The sequence below is a fragment of the Chiloscyllium plagiosum genome, chromosome 25, assembly GCF_004010195.1.
Source record: "Chiloscyllium plagiosum isolate BGI_BamShark_2017 chromosome 25, ASM401019v2, whole genome shotgun sequence".
NCBI lineage: Eukaryota > Metazoa > Chordata > Chondrichthyes > Orectolobiformes > Hemiscylliidae > Chiloscyllium > Chiloscyllium plagiosum.
In genome coordinates this window covers 17,240,750-17,264,209 of record NC_057734.1, presented here as the reverse complement: position 1 = coordinate 17,264,209, position 23,460 = coordinate 17,240,750, and the positions used below count along the sequence as shown (strand labels likewise).

Here is a 23,460-nt window from a genome sequence, read left to right as displayed (position 1 = left end):
TGTCCTCAACATTGAGCTCAAGACAGAAATACAAACTCACTTTATTGCCACCAGCTAAGAGGAATGTCATCAAATAATTTACCACTGCAGCCAACAAAAGATAACCTTGATTAAAATTACGTCAAGAAGCTCCTAAATGTAATAGATAGCAACGTTCAAGAACCAGAGAATTTTTGTTTTGAAAATCAATATTCAGGGTTTTCTTGGAACAAACATATGCTTAGAAGTTCTTATATTCTGGTTTTGAAATTCTGTCATAAATCCACAAAGAGTCAACAAAGTAAATCATAGAACTGCAGGTTCCCAAGAGTACAAACATGTTCTGCAACACACAAAAATCAAGAACATAGGAACAGATCATTTTTGATTGTGGAGTCTTCCGGTGAGAGTGTGTGTGTGTGTGTGTGTGTATAATCACAACATTGTACAATATTAATATTATGGTGCAATGCATTAATCAGGCAAATATTTATGCATAGCTCAAACAATTTGAAAATATTAACCAACAATTTTTAACTCTGGATTGACAAAGGGAGAATAGTAAATAGAGAATAATTTACTAAGAAGATCACCATTATGATTTCCAGAGAAGTGAGCAATTTGACAGAGAGGACCGAAGATACAGAAAACAGTGGTGAGTGAATTATTTCAATGCTATATTACATTAAAGATTATTTCTTATAAAGCTACCTAAAAATCATATGACTGGTGATAACGGTTCTGCTGTAGACCCTGGGTGGTACTCTAAACAGTGATTAGTTGGTGAGTGCTTTGGTATCTGAAATAAGTTGGGGAACAAGAAACCCATGAGGATGAGCTGCTCAGCTGATCTTTCCCACTTATGAAAAAAAACCCCTGTTGTTGAGTTGACGGTGAAACCGATTTATTCTTCTATAAGAGCGATGAAAGAACTTTTCAATATTCTACTTCGTGAGCAAGCTGTATATGCAGGATCTCCACAGACAACCGTACCTGATTAATGACAATCAAATTCGACACATCCAGAATACAGAAGTTGTACAGAAATTCAGAAATTGCAGAGGCACTGGTCATAATCTTTCAAATCTGCTTAGATATAGGAAGTGCTGCCACAGAACTAGAGAATTCCAAATGATACACCCTTTGTCGAATAAAATATGGAAGGATAAGCCCAACAACTACAAACCATTCAGTTTAACCCTAGTGGTGGAAAAACGTTTAGAAACATCAGTCAAAACAAAATTAACAGTTACTTGGACAAATGTGGATTAATCAAGGAAAACCAGCACGGATTAAGTTATGTTTGACTCACTTGAGTAAGTTTTTAGTTGAGACAGCAAGGTGGACTAATGAGGGGATTGTGATCAATTAAATGTACATAGACTTTCAAGAGGCATAAGATAAAGTGCAACATAAGGAGCTTGACTTAAATTGCTCACCTTGCAACAAAGGATTTTGGTGAAACAGAAGGGTTGTTTCAATTATCTAAGTTATATATTCACTACGACAGGTACTAGTTTGATTCCAAGCTTATTTAATTAGATTATTTAAATTTTCCCAGCTGTTGTGATGAGATTTAAACCCAAACGGGATTGAGGATTATCAGATAAACCATAATCTTATTGAATAGCAGAGCAGAGCTGGGCTGAACGGCCTACTTTTGTTCTCATATCTTGGGTGTCTGGATCATTAGTCCAGGCTTTTGAATTACTAGTTCAGTAACACAATCACTATTTCCAGTACACATGGTCAGAAATCCAACCTCCTTCTTTCACAGGTTTCAGAAGAAGCTGGGAAATGGTTGAAGAACCTATCAGTCAAACAGACCAATAATGTACAATTAGACTGGGCAGAGGCATACCTCCCATCATGTCTGCATCAGAAAATTAATGAATGTGAGTTGTGCTGGACTTGTCTATTTTTCAGGTCTTGAATTAAGAGTAGTTTGTGCATCTTTTGAAACAAATCTATTTCATGGGATGAGCGCAACACTGGCCAAGTCAGGTTTAATTGTCTCTTTCTCACTGTCTTCTCGAAAGTGACGCTCAGCTGCGTTCAACTGCTACAGTCCTTAAGATGTACATATACCGACAGTGCTGTAAGGAGATTCAAGAATTTTGGACCATCGGCTTGGAGGTGAACGTGGAGGCAGTGTTCCCATGCATCTGCTGCCCTTGTCTTTCAGGGGTAGAGGTCACAGCTTTAAAAAGTGCTGACAAAGGAACCTGGGCGAGTTGCTGAGCTGTATCTTTTGGATAACATATTGCTGTACTCTTTGTCAGTGGTGTAAGTTATGGATACGATTCCAATCAAACTTGTTGCTCTGTCCTGGACAGTGTCGAACTCTTTGCATATTGGTGAAAATTCATCTCTCCAGACAGGTGAAGAATATTGCATTATACTCTTGACTTAAACATTGCAAATGGTAGACAGGATTTCAGAGTTGGGAAACAAATTACTGACCACTGAATAACTAGCCTCTGACCTTCTCTTATAGTAACAGTATTATACAGCTGTTCTATTCAATTTCTAGTCAACAGTAACCACTTAGGGGTTTCAGTGATGCTATCACCATTGAATGTCAAAGGGAGACAATTAAATTTTTTCTTATTGAAATAGTCATTGTCTGGCATAATGCACAAATATTACTTGCCACTTATCAGCCCAAGCCTAGAGACTGGCCAGGCTTTGCTGCATATGACATTATTGGCGCTTTATGGTATTGAACATTCCATGTCAATTGCACAATGTCCCCATTCTGAAATTATAACGGAAGGAACATTATTGATGAAGTAGATAAAAATGTTTGGCCCTGAGGAACAGAGATGAGAGATCTGCAACTACGACAATCACCTTCCTTTGTGCTAAACAGCAGCATGTTTTCTCTCGATTCCCATTCATATACATTTTCCTGGGACTCTTTAAATCAAATGTGGCATCAATGCTGTTACTTCACCTTATTTTAACCTTACTGGTGGAAAAATATTTGAATCGTGGAATTCAGGGAATGAGTGGCTCTGGAAAAATGCAAACTGAGCATCAGACAGCAAAACTCTTGTCATTTCTCACCATTTAGCATCTTTACATAAATGATTGGGATGAGAATATAGAAGGCATGATTAATAGGTTTGTGGACAACAACAAAATTGGTGGCATAATAGACAGTGAAAGATGTTTTCTAAGATTACAAAGGGATCTTGATCAAATGCGTCAATGGGTTGAAAAATGACATTTAACTTTGAAAAAAATGTAAGATATTACAGTTTGGTACAACAAACAAGGGTAGGGCTTATACAATCAACGGTAGGGCCTTGGGTAGTGTTGTAGAACAGAGGGACTTAAGGGTGCAAGTACATAATTCTTTGAAGCTTGCATCACATAGACTGGGTGGTTAAAAAAGGTGTTTGGCATGCTTGCCTTCATTGCTCAGTCCTTTTGTGTAAAGGAATTGGGAAGTCATGTTGAAGTTGTACAGGACATTGGTGACGCCTCTTCTGGAATACTATGTCCAGTTCTGGTCACCCAGTTACAGAAAATAATCAAGCTGTAGAGGATTCAGAAGAGATTTACCAGGATGTGGCAAGGCATGGAAGGTTTGAGTTATTAAATAAAGGCTGAATAGGCCGGGACTTTTTTCACTGGTGTGTAGAAGGTTGAGAGGCAACTTGATAGAAATTTGTAAAATAATGAGAGGTATGGATAGATTTAATGGTTGTTGTCTTTTCCCTAGAAACAGAAGATTTAAAGACTAGGGGTCACATTTTTAAGGTGAGAGCAGAGAGAGATTTTAAAATGTCATGAGAGGCATTTTTTTTTAAGCATAGAGGGTGGTTCATGTGTGGAATGAACTTCCTGAGGAAGTGGTGGATACAGATACAATTCCAATATTTAAAAGACATTTGGATAGATAGATGAATAGGAAAAGTATGGAGAGATATGGGCCAAGAGTGGGCGAGTGGAACTAATGTAGCTTGGGATTATGTTTGGTGTGGTCTGGTTGGACTGAAGGATCTATTTCCATGCTGTATGACTGTATAGTTCCTTTAAATATCTAATTGGTCGGGGGTATGTCCTTTTCTTGATTTAGTTAATCTTTTACAGGAGAAAAATTTTCATCTCAACACATTTTTTGTGAAGTAGTTTTCTCAAGATAATTCCGTGAATCTGACCAAAACAACATCTTAGCAACTTCTCCAGCATTATACTGCAATCCCTATAAATCTTTAAAAACTACATTTAAATTACAAAAATAAATGAATTTGTAAATTGGAAAATCATGGCATGCCAGTGACATACACAGGAGTTGTTAGGTTTGCTGTGAAGTGACTGGACATAAAAGATTGTGACAAATTGTCAATGGTCAACTGAAACTGAGAATATTTTATTGAGGATTCTTAATAACAAATGGTGGAAAGAAAGAGGAATGCATGATCTACTTATTGGCAGCACCATAGACAAAAAGGAAAAGTGAAAACAAGCAAGTTGCTGACACTCTTCTCCAGAATCTGAAACACCTATGGACATGGTAAGCTCAAATTAGCCCGAAGATGAAAACCAAACACCATCCACCAACAATTGTACTTTCTACACAAATCCCTCAGGAAACAGTTATTGCCACGATGTGTCAAATACAAATCTCCTCTCAACACCCCACAAACCAAGAGAACAGAACAATCACAGAATGCTACGAGAAATGATAAATGATGCCCACAACAGACTCCATATATGGATGAGAAAGTTCACGCCAAAAAATTCTGTACACTAACGTGACTGACCATGACTGGACATGTATGCTAGAGCAAGTCATCAACATTAAAAAAAACAGAAGACCAAGGTGAAGAAAAGACTAGCCCTACAAGAAAAACTGTCCATGCTCTCACACAGCAATGACACGGACAATTCAGAGACTTGGATAGGAACCTGTCTGACTGACTACTCTCAAACTCTGAAAAAGCAGTCTTAGTACGAGAGATGAACTTCAACCACAGACACGGATAAAAAGGACTTCCTAGCAGCACTGGTGTCCACCCTGAAAGACAACAGACTTACAGAAGAAACCTAGCAGGCCATCAGACCAACAGTAGTGCCAACACCAAGCAGGAAGAAAGAAAGGAACACCTTCAATACACTGGAAAACCCTGGAAGGACTCAGAAAAGAAAGAACTATTGTAATCCTACGGGCAAAAAAAGGGCTCATGACTTCATTCTGAACAGAATACAATACATTGAAAAAGCAAACACACTACGAACAAATAACACACCTACTGTAGGTGGCGCTTGACTCAACTCCAGAAAACCGCATTGTAGCATCCCCGAGGAAACTACACAAGACAGGTGAAATTAACAAGACATCTCCAAAGAATAAATCCAGAAGGATCCAACATACTGTTTGTATGGATTACCAAAGATACATAAAGAAGGCCCCCCCTCATACCGACAGTCTCACTTCCTGGCACACTGACATCAGGCAAGCAAAGGAACTGCAAAGCAAACTGAAAACACCTGATACGAGACTCAATCCACTCGAACCAGGAATTCCTTAACATCAAAGGTAGAGGACAACAAGGTTATGGTTTCCTTGAATGTAACGGCCCTATTCACATCAATAGACATCACCCTAGCCTGACTGGCCTCACTGCTAGAAGAACAAAGGATATAAACACCTGATAGCACCAACTCCATCAGCAAAGACAGCATCCTCAAAACTACTAGAACTGAGCTTCGCAACCCATTTCACCTTCAAATGACAAGATCTACAAACAAGTCAATGGGATGCCTATTGGATCACCAATATCTAGACTTATAGCAGAAGGAATTATGCAGACGTTAGAACGAACACCCCTTCCCATGATCCAGCCCAAGTTTTGGGTCCAATAGGTGGATGGCACCTTTGTCATCACAAAAATGCAAACTAGAACAAATATAAGCACAAATGACATCCTTACCCATATAAAATTCACCAAAGACGAAAAGAACAAAAACCAACTCCTCTTCCAAGATGTCACAGTAGAACGAAAAGCCAATGGAGTGTTGCAGACCAGCATTTACATGAAAGCCACACACACACACACCAACACATTGCAGCACCCAGGAACTATGAGAAGCCAAGCAAAAACACCTATACAACATATTCAGGGACAAATGGTTACCTGATAAGCATAATCTGCCGATTCCTGCACAATAGGCCTAAACAGGAAGATACAACACGCTCAGAAACTCTAGCCACCCTACAATACAAAGACATTTCAGAGATGATGACCAGACTACTCTGGCCCCTAGGCATCATGGTGGCCCATAAACCTGTCATCACACAGAAACAACTCTTGATGAATTTAAAGGACCCCATATTCACAGCTAGCAGAACGAACATCATATACAAAATATCCTGCAAGGACAGCAATAAACATTACATTAGACAGACGGGCAGGAAACCAGCCACCAGGATACATGAACATCAACTAGCCACCAAAAGACATGACCAACTATTACAGGTATCCATTTATACAGACGAAGAGGGACACCAGTTTGACAGAGACAATACATCCATCCTGGGACAGGTTAAACAAATTCATGCATGGAAATTCCTAGAGGCCTGGCAGTCGAACCGTTAACAAACATAGATTTGGACTCCATTTACCAGCCTCTCAGAAACAGAACCAGAAAAGATATCACTGACATCAGGCAAGCAAAGGAACTGCAAAGCAAACTGAAAACACCTGATACGAGATTCAATCCACTCGAACCAGGAATTCCTTAACATCAAAGGTAGAGGACAACAAGGTTATGGTTTCCTTCAATGTAACGGCCCTATTCACATCAATAGACATCACCCTAGCCTGACTGGCCTCACTGCTAGAAGAACAAAGGATATAAACACAAATAGCAAGCGGGACAGAACACCAACGCTTCACCGAAGGCCACTGATGATGTTAGCTAGCATGGTGACGAAATGTTGAAGAACAAACCCACCAGTTCAGCAAGCAAACTTACAACTTGCTGACACTCAGCCCAAGTTTAAAAACCTATTAATCAATTTGGTCTTTTCCTCAGGATATCAACAACAATAATTGTTTGAACCATTGGGCAACACAGCATATGTCCATGTAGTTTAGTGTTCCCAATTAATTTTATTAGTGATTGAATTTATGTAATAGCAAGGAGAGGTGCAGACAAGTAGAATATTTGTGGGCGGCACGGTGGTTAGCACTGCTGCCTCACAGCACCAGAGACCCGGGTTCAATTCCCGCCTCAGGCGACTGACTGTGTGGAGTTTGCACGTTCTCCCTGTGTCTGCATGGGTTTCCTCCGGGTGCTCCAGTTTCCTCCCACAGTCCAAAGATGTGCAGGTAAGGTGAACTGGCCGTGCTAGATTGCCCATAGTGTTAGGTAAGGGGTAAATGTAGGAGTTTGGGTGGGTTGCGCTTTGGCGGGTCGGTGTGGACTTGTTGGGCCGAAGGGCCTGTTTCCACACTATAATGTAATCTAATTTTAAAATTACAAACATTCTTTAAATCACTAGAAATCTCTCCTTATATCAATACTATTGAAATGTGAACTAAGAAACCAAACATGATGGAAGTATCACCATTTGTTGATAAATTATTCCTTGTTCCCCTCATATGCTGTCTCTAATTTGACTGGAATAAATACAATATAATACTCTGCAATTAAAGCAACTGTGTGTAGCTAAAATTCTATGCCATTATAATATCCAAACTTCTTATTGGAGTTACTTCTGTTGTCAAAGTACAAGACATAAAGTTCAAATTAACATAATATACTTTGTTAAACATGATCAAAATTCTTCCTACTTTTTAACTCCTTCACTTTGGATGAAAGAGAAGAACATAAGAACTAGCATCAGCAGACAACTGAATCCCTCAAACCTGCTCAACTATGTAATACAATCATGGCTAATCACATCAGACACAACATCACTTTTGTGTCCAGTCTCCCCAACCCTTTAACACAGTACTAATTAAAAATCAAATCTCCTCCTTGAATTTACTCAATGTCTCAGCATCTACTGCACTACTGGTTAGTGATTTCTACAAATTCACAACCCTTTGAGAGAAATAATTTCTCATCTATTTTAAATCTGCTATCCTCATCCTAAAACTGATTTTTCATTCCAGATTACCCCAGATGATGAGATATCCTCTCTATGCCTACTTCGTCAATTCCCTTCAGTATCTTATGCACCTCAATTATATCTCCTCTCATAAACTGAAACCATTATATATAGAATCAGTGAACCTCCTTTGAACTGCATCCAATGCAACTAAATCCCTCATGTAACTCCAGGTGTGGTCTCATTAATGCCTTATGCAGTTGCTCTATTCCTTTTGCAGTATATACCAACATTCCATTTGCCTTCCGGTTTACCCGCTGTACCTGCATATTAGCTTTCTGCAATTCATGTAACAAAAACACTCAATTTTTCTCCATTTAGGTAATATGTTGCCTTTCTATTCTGTTTATCAAAATGGATAATCTCACACTTATCCATGTTGAACTTCTGCCAAATTTTGTGCATTCACCTAACTTATCCATATTCATTTGTAAATTTCTTTTTTCCTCAATGCAACTTATTTTCCCCCTTATTTTAGGGTCATCTGCATATTTGGTTATAGTACTTTCTATCCCCGTTGCCAAGTCATTAGCTTGTAAATAGTTGGGGCCTGAGGAATGAGCCTTGTGATTCCCCACTAATTCAATCTTGCCAATGAGAAAAGGACCCATTTATCCTGATTCTGTAGGTTAACCAACATTCTATCCAAGATAATAAATTACCCCTAATCCCATGTGATCTTATCTTGTGTATTAACCTGTTGTGCAGCACCTTATCAAATGTCTTCTGGCAGTCCAGATATATAACATCTCCACGATCTCCATTATCCACCTTGATTGTTACATATTCAAAGAACTCTAGCAATCAAACACAATTTACATTTCATAAAATCAAACTCACTCTGAAGTATTGCATTTTGAATTTGCAAATGTCCTATTGTTACTTCCTTATTAATAGATTCTAACTATTTCTCAATGATACATATTAAACTAGTCTATATAGATTCCTAATCTGCTTCACTCTCTTTTTCAATAAATAGGGCATTATATTAACATTCATCCAATCCACTGGATCCTATCCCTTATTCAAGAAGTTTTAAAATATTATGACCAATGGATCCACTATCGCTGCTGCCCCTTCCTTTAAGACCCCAGAATGTCGGCCAACAGGCTCTGGGATCTTGTCTGCCTTCAATCCCATCAGTTTGCTTAGTACTTTTTCCCCTAGCAATGTTGATTGTTCTCCATTCATTCCCTTCGATAATAAGTAATGCAGAGGTTATTATTGGATGGCATTGGTGTCCTCCACCATAAAAACGGAATTTAAAAAATTGATTTAATGATGCTACTATTTTTGTGTTCCCCATTATTAACATCCCAATCTCATCCTACAAGGGACCAACATTCACTTTAGCTACTCCATTCCTTTTTACGTATAGAAGCTTTTGGTATCTATTTTAATATTGTGTACTACTTTTCTTTCATAATTTACCTTTGCATTTTTAAATTACTTTAGCATCTACCACTGCTCAATTGTCCTATCTTTTAGTCATCCAGCCCTGTCAACTCAGGACAAATACCTACATAATTATCCTGGTTTGCTAGTGTGGAACGGCAGTTCCTCTTTCTAATTGAATTTGAATTTCTAGCATGCCATGATCACTTTTCCCAAGGAGGACCCTTTGCAATTTCTGTACTTTGTGGAGTTAAATGGAATCGGTTTTAAAAATCAAGGATTGTTGGGAGGATTAACGCACTTTTTACAAGTGCAGTTTACAAAGCTGCTGGTTCAAATAGTAGTGGTAGGGCTTGCAGACGAGCCGGAGCCTAGGGCTGTTTACAGATGAAAATTCAGTTGGCAACAAGTTGCTGATTAACTGGTTGAGTCCACAAATCACTGACAAAAAAAACACCTTTACTGTTGACACAGACATGACTGATTCCCAACTTGCTGAACAACTTGGGCTATGAACAATATAGTGAGAAGCCAGAGATCTCTAAGCTCAGGAGCTATGCCTGTTTTCAGCAGAAGGAATGGCATTAAGCATGAAAAAAGCCAGTTCTATTTTTCCTTCAGCTGTTGCTATAAACTGACTTCTAATAAATAGGGACCTGTGTGTGAACATATTTAGAGAAGTTGGATCACAAATCAGCATTAATCAGCAAAATAATTTTCACAGAAAACTGTGGGAACAGAGAAGGCCCAATTACCTAACCGATCTTTCCCTCTGACGTAACACCCACATTTTTTTTCCCTGTCTGTCTGTATGTGTGTGTTTATAGAGGGGGTCAGTTTTAATTAGTAATTATAGGCAGGCAGCTTATAATTGTTTATATGTAGCTACAGTCTAATTATTTATAATAAATAGTAATTCTTGTTAAGTCCAGAAACTTGGTTCATGCAATGTCAGTCTGGTTCTGATAGCTAAATTGGGCACCTCTGCATACTTATAAAACGTTAACTTTTGTGTCAACTCTAAGTTGAAGTCCATTTTCTGGTGTGTTACCCCAGTGAGATGTAACAGTAAGTAATGAGGACAATGGACAAGTTATCCCCTTGGTATAAGCACAAGTTTGGTAACAAACCACACATAACAAATCTAATGTTTGGTTACTGGTCTTTGATTGGCCAACTGCTCCACTAGGGACTCGATGCATCTGGGATGAAACCAACCTTCTAATTTATGAATCAATTCTTATTGTCCTGCTAAAGGTTTCAGGTGCTGTCAGGGAGAAAACAAACCAATATGCATCGGTACATGGCACAGAACTAGTGGAAGAGAATTAAATACTCTTTGAAAGGTGATTTAAAAAAATGAGCTAAACGCTAGGAGGAAAATCTTTTTGTAGAGTGATGCTGCCGTCCCTGCCCCAGCCCCCCTCCTTTCCTTACATCTGCACAATTAAGATGTACATGATAGTCAACAAATTAAAATGACTAGTTTCCTAAATGTTTTCCTATTGTTCCTCTAGAGTATTTTTAGTGTTTTTGCACTCAATTCTGAAAATGTGTAGTTAGAATTGAGGACAAATTTTGAAATTACAGAGTGGCAGAGAAACATGACATTCCCGAACCCAAAGAGAGAAAATGCTGGAAAATCTCAGCAGGTCTGGCAGCATCTGTGAGGAGAGAAAAGAGCTGATATTTCGGTCTAACTGACCCTTTGTCAAAGCTAAAAAAAGGGAGAAATAGGGAGGGATTTATACTAGGCTGACAGGAGGGGAGTCATGGCTCCAGAAGCAAAGGTCGCAATAAATTCCCCGATATCAATTTGCATTTTAATGCACAGTTTGATGCCAAAGTGAACAGCTTCAACCAAACCTAACTTGCTTCTTAAGAGCTGTTGGTTCAGCTTGAAGCAAATTCAGCAATCAGATGTAAAAACAATGGAAGATTTCCATTCATTGGCAGGGTAACACTGTTAAATCTTTGTAGAGCACACATCCTCATGTCTTTTCCTAAAGCAGAGTTAACACTAGAATGGAGAATAGTAGATATGATAACTAATGCAATTATTATCTAATTCTGAAAGATATTCCTATTTATTTCAGCGATGCAGATTAATGCCTGAACTAGAGTTTTTTTCTAACTTTGAGTAAATTTTGTGCTAATCCAGAGGGGAAAGATTAATGTTGGTAAGCAAAACAAAAAAAGGCTTTCTTCAGCATTTAATCAATGGCAACATAAACATTTCTAGACCAGATACAACATGGATTAGATACAACAAATAATTTCTTCCACTCTGCTCAAAAACATGCTCCAGTAGCAACTTTAGAATACTGCTTCCCGTATTAAAGTTTTTCTCGATCCATAATAATGACCGTTATGTCCTCAACAAGAATAGAAATGCAATGGCAATTCAGAAGTTTTATGCCATGAATTTGTGTCCATTGAGAACGGACTTAAGATTGCTGGGATGAACAAACTCTTTTCCTGTAACTAAGAGACAGAGGAGACTTGTGTCAGCAGCCTAGAGAGACTAAAACTCAATTCACAGGTGAAAGACCAGAATCTAATAACTTCACTGGCAACTCAGAACACATCTTTGTTTTAAAGAAAAAAATGAAAGAAACCTAGCAGATGAAGAAAGCAAACCCAACCACACCTTCGGTAATTTTGAGAGTTTAGTCACCATCTTAAACGGATTCATCTAATAATTGGCAAATGTTGTGCAATTCAGTAACTGAAGGTAAAGTTTAGTCCTGAAGAGAAAGCTTTTGCTCCTTTTGATTTAAGTGGTGAGCAATGTAGTTAAAATGTTGTTTTTTTAGATTGTACTTCTACTTATAGATTAAAATTACACATTTAAGAAAGGACAGAATCTTAAGAGATCATCCAATTTCATTTATCACCAATAACAGAGTAAATATTTCTAAGTGACAAACTAAGGGAAACTGCCTCAGTAAGGTACTTGACAGGAGACCCGCGACAATGGTTAGGCACACTGAGTCAAGACAAATAGCTGGATGAATAACAAATGATCTTTAAAAATAATCAAGCAGATAGTAGTGCTCAAGGATAGTTATTCAGATTGAAGAAATATGAAAGCAGTGTTCCCAGAGACCACTATGAGTCATAACTCAGTGAATGTTTGGACTCAATAGCGAGTAACTCAATAGTCAAATATTGGCACTGATATCAAATTGGCGTACAGTTAACATGGTGGAGAATGCAGCACAATGTGTATTAGGCAGGTGGATGACAAATGAACATTAACAAAAATGAGGTGATACCCCTTGGTAGGGAGAATACTATCAGGTTCTACACCTTATCAAAAAGAGAATGCAATAGAAGAACAATGAGATCCAAGGATGCAGGTGAAATAAATCATAAAAGCAAAGCATATCAGCAAAGCAATTAAAGCACAGTGGAATATGTCAAACCTACAGAGGATTCTGGTCATGCTGCCATAAATCTCCTTTTTAAACTTCACACTATGAAAGAGACATAAAAGTACAGAAGAAAGTACAAAAATGGTTTGAGGATAGGACCAAAATTGATTCTAACTAAAAAGAAAGACTGAATGTTTGGGTCTTTTTCTTCAGAAACAATATAAAGAACTGCCATATTATAGATGTTTAGACTTTTGAACAATGCAAAAATAGAGCAAAAAATTTAAGATAATTAATAAATCCTCTCAGGAAAAACTAATATATTCAAAATGGTTAGAATGTGAAGCATGCTACTACATATAGTTTTTTCCAAGGCTTTCAAAACAAATTAGATAAGTAGATAGAAGAGAGCTATGAAAAGCAGAAAAAAAAAGATTGACTAGAAGGAGGCTTGTGGAGTATAAATGTCACTATGGACTATTGGACTGAATGTTTTTATTGTATGTATTTTATGTGAATTAGTCTTTACCTGAAAAATGAAATTCTTTTAGACAAAAACAAATGTTGAACAGTGAACTTTACCTAAATTTTCTTTACATTCCAGGAATTATCAGAATCTGGTCAGAACAGAAAGATTTTATTTTAAAATGTAACACTAAGTTATCATAGCTCCATTTCTGAAAGGTAAGATTGAGCAGAAGTGGCCAGCTAATATTCTGTTTGCGAGTGAAGGTTGGATAAAGAACATTAACAAAGCAATAGAACAATTGGATAAGGAATGATTTCCAAATGGAGAATTATTTTATCCTCAGGTTTTCTTTTGGCAACATAATCAATTAATAATATGCAGATAACTGAAGTTTTGTACAATTTACAACTGAAGATCTGGTAGTTATACAGAACATATCACAGTATTATGAAGTATCCTACATCACATGGCATTACTCTAGTGAAGGCATTTATAACATTAAGACCCAGCTTCTTGCAATGCTATTTACTTAAAGTTCAAGGTGAATGCTTTCTATCAGTCCACTACTGGTACCAGACTTTACATGGATGCAGATTTATGTCACCTTCAGCTCAAATTCTACTGAGCTTTAATACATTCTGGTCAGCCAAAGCAAAACTGTGGTAGACAGCCAGTCATGACAGTCAAAAATCAAAAGACAAAAACTTTGCTTGAAGATCTTTAAAAACAAAATCATCATTTTTAACATGATAAAACCAAACTGGATTTTCAGAATTTAAGAAATATTATACTCTGTATACAGATGCTACCTACTGAGTATTTCCAGCACCTTCTGCTTTTAGTATGCTAGATTCAGGGTTTAGCTATTACACAAACTGTTATTGGAACTCCTTGCTTGAATTTCACTTAGACACTGGTTATCTTCTGGGGAAACTATTAGTTTTAACTTTGAAATTGATTAATATTAATTGATCAAGTATACTCAATATCCATTATTAGTGATACTTTGTAAGAAAAAAAAACATAAGCTTACACATTCTTGATTGTCAAAGTGCTGATAGGAAATAATACAGCAGCTTAAAGCACTGCTCAATTCATACTGGTCAATATATGCATGAAGGAGGGAGCGTGGCCAAATTTAAAAAAAACAGCCATCACAGAAAACTATCGATGCAACATCACTTACAATAGGAACACAGATCTTTGCACAAATGACTTCACCTTGGAAACATTTAGCAAACATTAGCTTTGGAGAAGAATCATGAAATTAGCTTTCTTCACAAGGAGGTAAAATTCAGTAAGATAGTCACAGATACATTCCTTCCATCAAAACTCCACAATGTGCACAGATAGGTTCTCCCAGCAGGTGTTTATGCTTCCAGTTTAGGTTTCCAGTAACTTCATTTTCTGTTGTGTCTTCCAGACAATCTGATTCCCTCTAGACCAGAAAGGTTTGTATTAGTTGAACAATCTGCTAAAAACTATTGTAATTCATTTTCCCCCTTTCTTGATCACTCTGGTTAATATATGCTATTTCATATCATTCTGTTTCAATTACAGGGACTTTTCCATATTATAGGTTCAGAAGTTAAAGGGGGGTAGGTTTAGTCTGAAATAACCCAAAAGGGCAGCAGATCTGGGGACAAAGGCCAGATTACCATAACTTTCACTACAATCTGCCCAAACCAGCCTGGTGCACTAATTGGCCAGTGTGGATGTGGCAGATTGCAGCCATGGAACTGAGAAATTAGTTCTTGTTGTCAGTTAAAAGTGGGAAATTATCATTTGCGTGGAATAGGGGGGGGTTGTGAAATTAATAAGGATCAGGATGGGGGAAATACTAAAATAACTAAAACTGATATTTATGAGGCTAGGCTTTGAAGTTAATTGCGAATGAATTATTTTTCAAAGAATGCTTGAGATATTTTGGTTCCAGAGATGCATTACACTCAAAAAGATGGCAGATGTTTTAAAGTTAACAAGGACCTTACAGAGAGACAGCTAGTTTAACAAAGAAATGAAAGTTTAAACTGGTTTTTGAACTGTGTTCAAGTCAGAAAGATTGTGCCCATGATAGCTACAGGACAGAGGTTTAATTGCTACCTGGTTGTCCTTCCATTATCAACTTATTGAAAGTTCAGAGCCTGGAATCTCAGTTTTAAGTATAATGAATACTCCCCAGAACTTACTGGAAGCTAATTGCACAGATAGCTGCCTTCAAAAACCAAGCAGGATACAATTCTGTGCCTGTGATGTTACAGATTGTGGAAACTGCGCAAGTGATCTAGCCAGTTATATCTTATTTATTTCTTTTCTTTTGATTTATCCTTGATCTATGTCTGCTTATCTGCCTATTCCCTTTATTGCCTTTTGCTTGGTTTACATCCCAGGCAAATCCAATGTACTCAGCTACAACAACACAATAAAAACTAGCACTAAAATAGTGTAACAAAACATTTTAAGATGCTTTATGAGATTTTAAAAAAACTATTCATGCTCAGAGGACAGTCAAGAATCAATGCTATGGGCCTGGAGTCACATGCAGTCTAGACCAGAAGAAGATGGCAAATTTCCTTCCCTGAAGGACATTTGTGAACCAGATCAACATGATGCTGGCTACTGGAAGCCAAGGGCTATCCATATATCAGTTGACTCCTATCAGGCACAGATGCAGAGTGCTGATCGAATGAGGCAGTACAAAGCTGCACCTTTATGGCGAAATGTTAATTAACCTGGAACTTGAACAGTTTTTACTCCAGAGGTCCAGATGCATGTGGAAATCCAGTCTATCAGAGTGGGGAGAGAAATATGGTATAAAAAAGTGGCATTGTAGTAGCCTTTAGGTTGAGCTGCAGCATAAATGATTAAGTGCACGTACCTGTCATTATCCACTGTTTTGTTGCTACCGAAATCCAGTTGCTGTAACATTCAGCTTTACCTACAAGAAAGCGAATTCACAGAATTAAATGCCATGTTGTTTTGGAAGTACTTAGATTTTCAGCTAGAAAATAAGTACAAGAACTTTCACACAGTCTTTTCCAAGTTGGAACACAGAATGGCAGAAGTAGGCAATTCAGCCTTCAAGCATGCTCTGCCATTTGAGAAGTTTATGGCTGATTTGGTTGTGGTCTCAACTCCACTTTCTTATCTACCTCCCATAGTCATGGACTCTCTTGATTATGAAAAATGTATCTAACTCAACCCTGAAAAAATTTAATCACTAAACCTTGACTGATTTTTGAAATCCAAACAGTAACAAGCCTTGAGAAAATTCTCATCTCAATCTTAAATGGAAACCTCTTATGCTTAAACTGTGTCCCTTATGTTTAGTCTCCCCTGAGGGAGAAAATATCTTTCCAGTATCCATACTATCAAGTCCCCTCATGATCTTTTATGTTTCAATAGGATCACAAAATCCAACGTACTCAACTTTTCTTCACAAGGTAAGCCCTTTATCTACATGCTGTACAAGTGTACTTTTGGAACAGTCTTGGCAATTAAAAACATGTTAAATGACTTTTCTAATGACCTACTGACTTGTCAATCAACAAAAATTCAAACACTGCTCTCTCATAGTTGTTCCATGAATAAGTGTTGTTCAATTACACAGTGTCTGAAATGTTGTGTTCCCACAAAATGAACTACTTGTCCCTTCTGTTACTTTCAACTCAACCATAGAAATAAACGTTAGAAATACAAGCAGGAGTAGGCCATATGCCCTGCAATATATTCCCACTTTTCAATATGATCACAATTGGTCTTATTTCCATTTTCCTGCAAATTCTCTATATCCCTTGATACCGAGGCACCAAACATCTGCCTCTCTGATGCTAGAATTTTTAGAAAATTAGCACCAATGCATTTACTACCTCATTTACCATCTAAGACCCTAGGATGAAGTCCATCAGGATCTAGAGACCTTAGTGATTGTCACTTTACCAAGTAGCCGTCTCCTTTCCACTCCTGACTTCTAGTTATTACTAAATTTTTCCTGTCAACTACAGAAACAAAATTTTGAGTAATTTCATGTGCTATTTCCCTTATTATCTATTAAGATCCCATTCACCCTCTAACAGGACTAACACTCATTTTATTTACTTTATTTTTAAACACCTGTAGAAACTCTTGCTACAAGTTTTCACATCTGTAATTAGACTCCTTTCATACACTAATTTCTTACACCAGATTAAGCTTGTGCTCATTCTTTGCTGTTCCTTAGATGATTGATCAGAATGTCATGCCACTTTATGCAGTCAGATCCTTCTTCCTCAAGTTTGATGCTTTCCCTAATTCCTTCAATTAGTCATGGATGGTGGGGTTTTAGGAATGTGGTTTAGAAAACAGAAGAAATATAAATTATCTTGACTATTCATAAATATGTCCTTAAATGAATGCCACTGTATGTCCATTAATCTAACCACTAGTCTAGTATCCTAGTCCACTCCAGCCACCTCAGTTTTCATGCTTACAGTTGCCCTTATTTAAAACTCTAGTCTTAGACCCAATCTTCTCCCTTTCAAAGTGGATGCAAAATTCAAACAATATGGTTACTGTTACCTAAGGGTGCCTTTACGCAGATCATTTATCCCATCACATTATATAAAATCAAGTCTAATATAATTGCTCTCTACTCAGCTCCAGAACATGCTAAGAAATTCTCACAAAAACATTATCCATGATTATCATTTTATTTTAAATCACAAACACCCAATATTTCCAGTTGTATATTTTGCCCTACATTGTGGTTAGCATTAGGGGCTGTAGACCACACCCACTAGTAACTTATTTCCCCAATTATTCCTCCTCCCCACCCAAACCGAGTTTAGATCTCAATCTCTGGAACCATAATTATTGTACAAGTGTCTTCTTTGAGTAACACTGCTGCATCACCCCAATTTTACCTAGCTTTCTATTCATGATTGTTACATTCCCTTCAATATTCAGGACCATTTCAACCTGTAGCCACAGCTCTGTAATGGTTATCAAATCATACTTATTTACCTCAACCTGCACCACCAATGTTAACTTTGTTACAAATAATATACACATTCAGATACAGAACTATGTTACATCTTTTTTATCTTTGTACCATCTGGTCTTGATGTTAGTGTCTTGTAGTCTTGGGTTTCCTTTTTTCTGTCCCTTCCAACTATTTTCTAACCCTGATTTATCTGTAACTCCTGTCCGGTGTTGTCTTAATTCTACTCTTGGACACACCTTATCTTTCCATGTTGAACCCTTACCTCCACTGTTTAGTTTAAAATCCTTTATTTCCTTAGTTATGTGGTCCACAAGAATACTGATCCCAGCGTGATTCAGTTATGGACTTTCCCAACTGTACAGCCCCACTTTCTCCAGTACCCCATGAACTAGAACCCACTTCTCCCACACTAGTCTTTCAGCCAAGTATTCAACTCTAATTTTAAGAGCCCTATAACAATTTATATTCATTTTAGCTAATAATCCTGAGATTATAATCTTTGAGATTCTGCTTTTCAATTTACTGTTAACTCTACATTCTCTGTATACATAACCTCTCAGTTTTATTTATGTTGTTGGTGCCAATTTAAGCCACAACTACTGGATCCTCTCTCTCCCAGTGCAAGTTCCACTCTAAACTGGAGCTGATGTTCTGAATTCTGGCACCAGGAAAGGAACATAGCTTTTTCGACTCTTTGCTGTGAAGAATGGTGTCAATTCCCTCCACAATACTACCTTCTACTACATTCCTTTCGGCATCCCCTAATATTCCTGACCATCGATCAAATCACATTACCCGACCTTAAGTGGCATGATTCCCTCACTGATGAGTTGCAGTATGTAGTTCAGCCTCTAGCTCCATCTCCAAGCCAATGTTGCATGCACTTAACACTTGCTGCAGACTTGCGGACTTGTTTACTCTGGATCACTAGAAGGTGTCACACCAGCATTTATTATCCACCCTAAATTATCTGGAGGGCAGTTAAGAGTAAACAACATTGCTGTGGTCACATACCTGTATTGAGTCACATGTAGTCCAGACCAGGTAAAAAATAGCATAATTTTCTTCTCCTATTAGTGAACCAGATGGGTTTTTGTGACAATTGACATTGACGATACCATTAGGCTAGTTAGCTATTCCAGATTTTTACTGATTTCAAATTTCAACATCTGCCATGGTGAAATTTGAACTCATGTTACCACAACATTAACCTGTAGCTCTGGAGTAATGCACAGCGACATTACCACTATCCCATTGCCTCCACCCTGCAGCAACCTCTACCCAGTTGGGACATCACCTTGTCCTGCCAGCTTTGACAAATTTTAACTTAATTATACTATTCCTTTTGATATATTTTATTAATTTGACCATCGATTGCATGCTGGGTCCTCTACTTTTTGTCATTTACATAAATGATTTGGATGCGAGCATAAGAGGTACAGTTAGTAAGTTTGCAGATGACACCAAAATTGGAGGTGTAGTGGATAGCAAAGAGGGTTACCTCAGATTACAACAGGATCTGGACCAGATGGGCCAATGGGCTGAGATGTGGCAGATGGACTTTAATTCAGATAAATGCGAAGTGCTGCATTTTGGGAAAGCAAATCTGAGCAGGACTTATACACTTAAAGGCAAGGTCCTACAGAGCGTTGCTGAACAAAGAGACCTTGGAATGCAGGTTCATAGCTCCTTGAAAGTGGAAGTGCAGGTAGATAGGATAGTGAAGGCGGCGTTTGGTATGCTTTCCTTTATTGGTCAGAGTATTGAGTACAGGAGTTGGGACGTCATGTTGCAGCTGTACAGGACATTGGTTAGGCCACTGTTGGAATATTGCGTGCAATTCTGGTCTCCTTCCTATCAGAAAGATGTTGTGAAACTTGAAAGGGTTCAGAAAAGATTTACAAGGATGTTGCCAGGGTTGGAGGATTTGAGCTATAGAGAGAGGCTGAACATGCTGGGGCTGTTTTCCATGGAGTGTCAGAGGCTGAGGAGTGACCTTATGGAGGTTTACAAAATTATGAGGGGCATGGATAGGGTAAATAGGCAAAGGAGTAGGGCAAGCAGAGGACAAATTGTTGGGGAACCCTGGAGGTAATACAAAAAGAGAAGACCTTATTGGAGATGCTTTGGATTACAATTGAATCTGTAGGATTTGAACCAAGCAAAGGAAAATGCAATGAGTTCAAAATCAGGAGAAGCCTGAAAGCATCGAAGTGCAATCAGACATATCAAAAGCTGCAATAAGGAAGATTCACCTTTCAGAACTATTTCAAGGATGTTATCTGTGACTTTGATTCAATTTATATTTCAATCCTGAGTCAGCATCAAGCTACCTTGTTTGCCAGTCAGTATTTGAAAAATCTGGGCATGTTGCCCTCAATTTCCTTATTGTGTACAGTCATGTTGCTATTGTGCTGTATTGGGACACAGGTAAATTTGGTTACTAGATCTTCCTTCAGTTTAAGTATTTTTCTCCCTTCATCTTCAATGCACACACAGTTTCCATGAAGTAAATGTTTGCAGACTTTATATCTTTGAGAAAGTCTAACTAAATTGGGAGTGGAATAATTTAGCATGCAAATTCTATATCCAATTCATTGGTATTTAATCTGGAATAGGGTTCTAAAATTCTAGCTTCATATCTTTGTTTTACATTTGTAATTTCTTTTGGATTGTTGAAGCTAGAACTTTTGGGGTTCTCTCACATTTTCCTGGAGCTGTGTTAGCTTTTACTAGCTTTCTGATTTGGTATGCATGAGACTATTATTAATTCTGTCTGATGAGCACTAATTTTACCAGTCACTGGAGATGAGATAACCTTATATTTGCATTTTATGCCTTGTCTGATTGTATGTTCTACTGACGTCAATGGAGTATAAATTCTCAGAAGAACATTAAGTAGGTTTCCAATTCATGTTAAATTACATTCAAGAGGTATAGAATTGAACTGGCCAGCAGAGGTACAATTTACATTAACTGTGAAAGTTAACAAAATATTACATTAAATAAAAATAAAGATAAAATCCAAGTCAGGATGGTAATTATGGAATAAATATAAACTAGCTAATACTTTGAACCGAGAAACTCATTTTAATTGTGACAAATATTGAGATTCAAAAATCAATATTAGAGCAAAATGTTACACAATGCAGAAATTGTAGCCTCAAAAGCAGCAGATGTAATGAGAAAATGCTGATCAGTAGTTGGGAGCTATCCAAAAGAAATAAAATACTGAAGGTTTCTGTCAAATAATCAGAGACGTCATGTTAAGAATACACTCTGTTTGTAATTGTAATTTAGTGCATAAACACATTTGTGTTTCTGTAATGTAGTTGTTATGACATTTTCTCACACATGAAAGGTCCTCAACTTGAAACCAGCAGAAACATTATTAAAGCTCAGGCTTCAGTGCAGAGGGAATAGATGCATTACTCTTCTTTGAAAAGGGACTCTTGTGGCACAGTGGTATGTCCCCATCTCTAGGCCAGAAAGCCTAGGTTCAAGCACCAGCTGCTTCAGAAATGTGTCAGGAACGTACTGCACAGAAACAGACCCTTCAGTCCAACTTGTTTAAACCGACCAGATAATCTAGTCCCAGTGCCAGCAGGTGGCCCATATCTCTCTCTACCCTTCCTATTCATATACCCATCCAGATAACTTAAATATTGCAATTGTATCAGCCTCCAGCACTTCCTCTGGCAGCTCATTCTGTACACTCACCATCCTCTGTGTGAAAATGTTGCCTCTTAGGTCCCTTTTAAATTTTTCCCCTGTCACCCTAAATCTATGCCCTCTAGTTCTGGACTCCCACACTCCTGTCTATTTATCTTATCCGTGCCCCTTATGATTTTATAAAACCTCCATAAGGTCACCCTTTTCAGACTCTGTCGCTCCAGGAAAAACAGCCCCAGCCTATTTAGCCGCTCCCTGTAGCTCAAATCCTCCAACCCTAGCAACATCCTTGTAAATATTTTCTGAACCTTTTCAAGTTTCACAACATCCTTCCAGTAAGAGGGAGACCAAAATTGCACACAATATTCCAAAGGTGGAATTTCAAAACCAATAACATTCCTCTGTCCAATGAAGGAAAGCATACCAAATGCCTTCTTCACTATCCTATCTCGCGGTGGCTCTACTTTCAAGGAACTATGAACCTGCACTCCAAGGTCTCTTTGTTCAGCATAGTATGTTAACATCCAAATCATTTATATAAATGATGAAAAGCAGTGGACTTAGCACCGATCCTTGTGGCACACCACTGGTCACAAGTCTTCAGTCTGAAAAGCAACCCCACCACCACCCTCTGTCTTCTACCTTCAAACCTGTTCTGTATCCAAATGGCTAGTTCTCCCTGTATTCCATAAATTCCAACCTTGCTAATCAGTCTACCATGAGGAACCTTGTTGAACATCTTTACAGTCCACACAGATCACGCCCACTGCTCTGCCCTCACAACCTCTTCGTTACTTCCTCAAAAAACTCAATCAAGTTTGTGAGACATGATTTCCCATTCATAAAGCCATGTTGACTATCCTTAATCAGTCCTTTCCAAATGCATGTAAATCCTGTCCCTCAGGATTCCCTCCAACAACCTTCCCACCACCTATGTCTGGCTCACCGGTCTATAGTTCCCTGACTTTTCCTTACCACCTTTCTTAAATAATGGCACCACGTTAGCCAACGTCCAGTCTTCCAGAACCTCACCTTTGACTATTGATGATACAAATATCTCAGCAAGGGGGTGTCATAACACATCTGAACAGGTTGATTTAAAGTAACCATTACTAAAAATTTAATTCTGCTTAATTCCATCATGAGCATTAAAGAATACCTTATTCACAGCCTTAAATAATGAGACACTAGTTGATTAACTTGACAAGGCCTCACCTTCATTCCCCTACACTCTCAGATTAATGAGTTCAACACGCGGCGTGACATCGAACAATTCTTCCGCCGCCTTCGCCTCCGTGCCTACTTCTTTAACCAAGACTCTCGCCCACCCTCTGACGACCCCTTCTCCCGCCTCCAACACACCCCATCCACCTGGACACCCCGTGCTGGCCCCCTACCTGCCCTCGACCTCTGCATAGCCAACTGCCGCCGCGATATTAACCACCACCTGAACTCC

General features: G+C 38.2%; 1 protein-coding gene and 1 long non-coding RNA gene across 2 annotated transcripts in view; one reads left to right on the top strand and one right to left on the bottom strand.

The window, feature by feature from the left end:
* LOC122562616 overlaps positions 1–23,460 on the top strand; it is a 36,881-nt gene that overhangs the window by 1,634 nt on the left and 11,787 nt on the right. Inside the window, exon 2 of the long non-coding RNA XR_006315373.1 lies at positions 588–634. This is a non-coding gene — a long non-coding RNA (uncharacterized LOC122562616). The remainder of the gene's footprint in view (positions 1–587; positions 635–23,460) is intronic.
* The window catches only part of LOC122562612 (protein-tyrosine sulfotransferase 2-like), an 89,052-nt gene continuing 79,090 nt past the window's right edge, over positions 13,499–23,460 (bottom strand). The window contains exons 6-7 of the mRNA XM_043715597.1: positions 16,230–16,289; positions 13,499–14,789 (exon numbers count right to left, since the gene is read on the bottom strand). Of these exons, the coding sequence (XP_043571532.1) occupies positions 16,254–16,289 (36 nt within the window). The 3' untranslated portion in view covers positions 13,499–14,789; positions 16,230–16,253. The remainder of the gene's footprint in view (positions 14,790–16,229; positions 16,290–23,460) is intronic.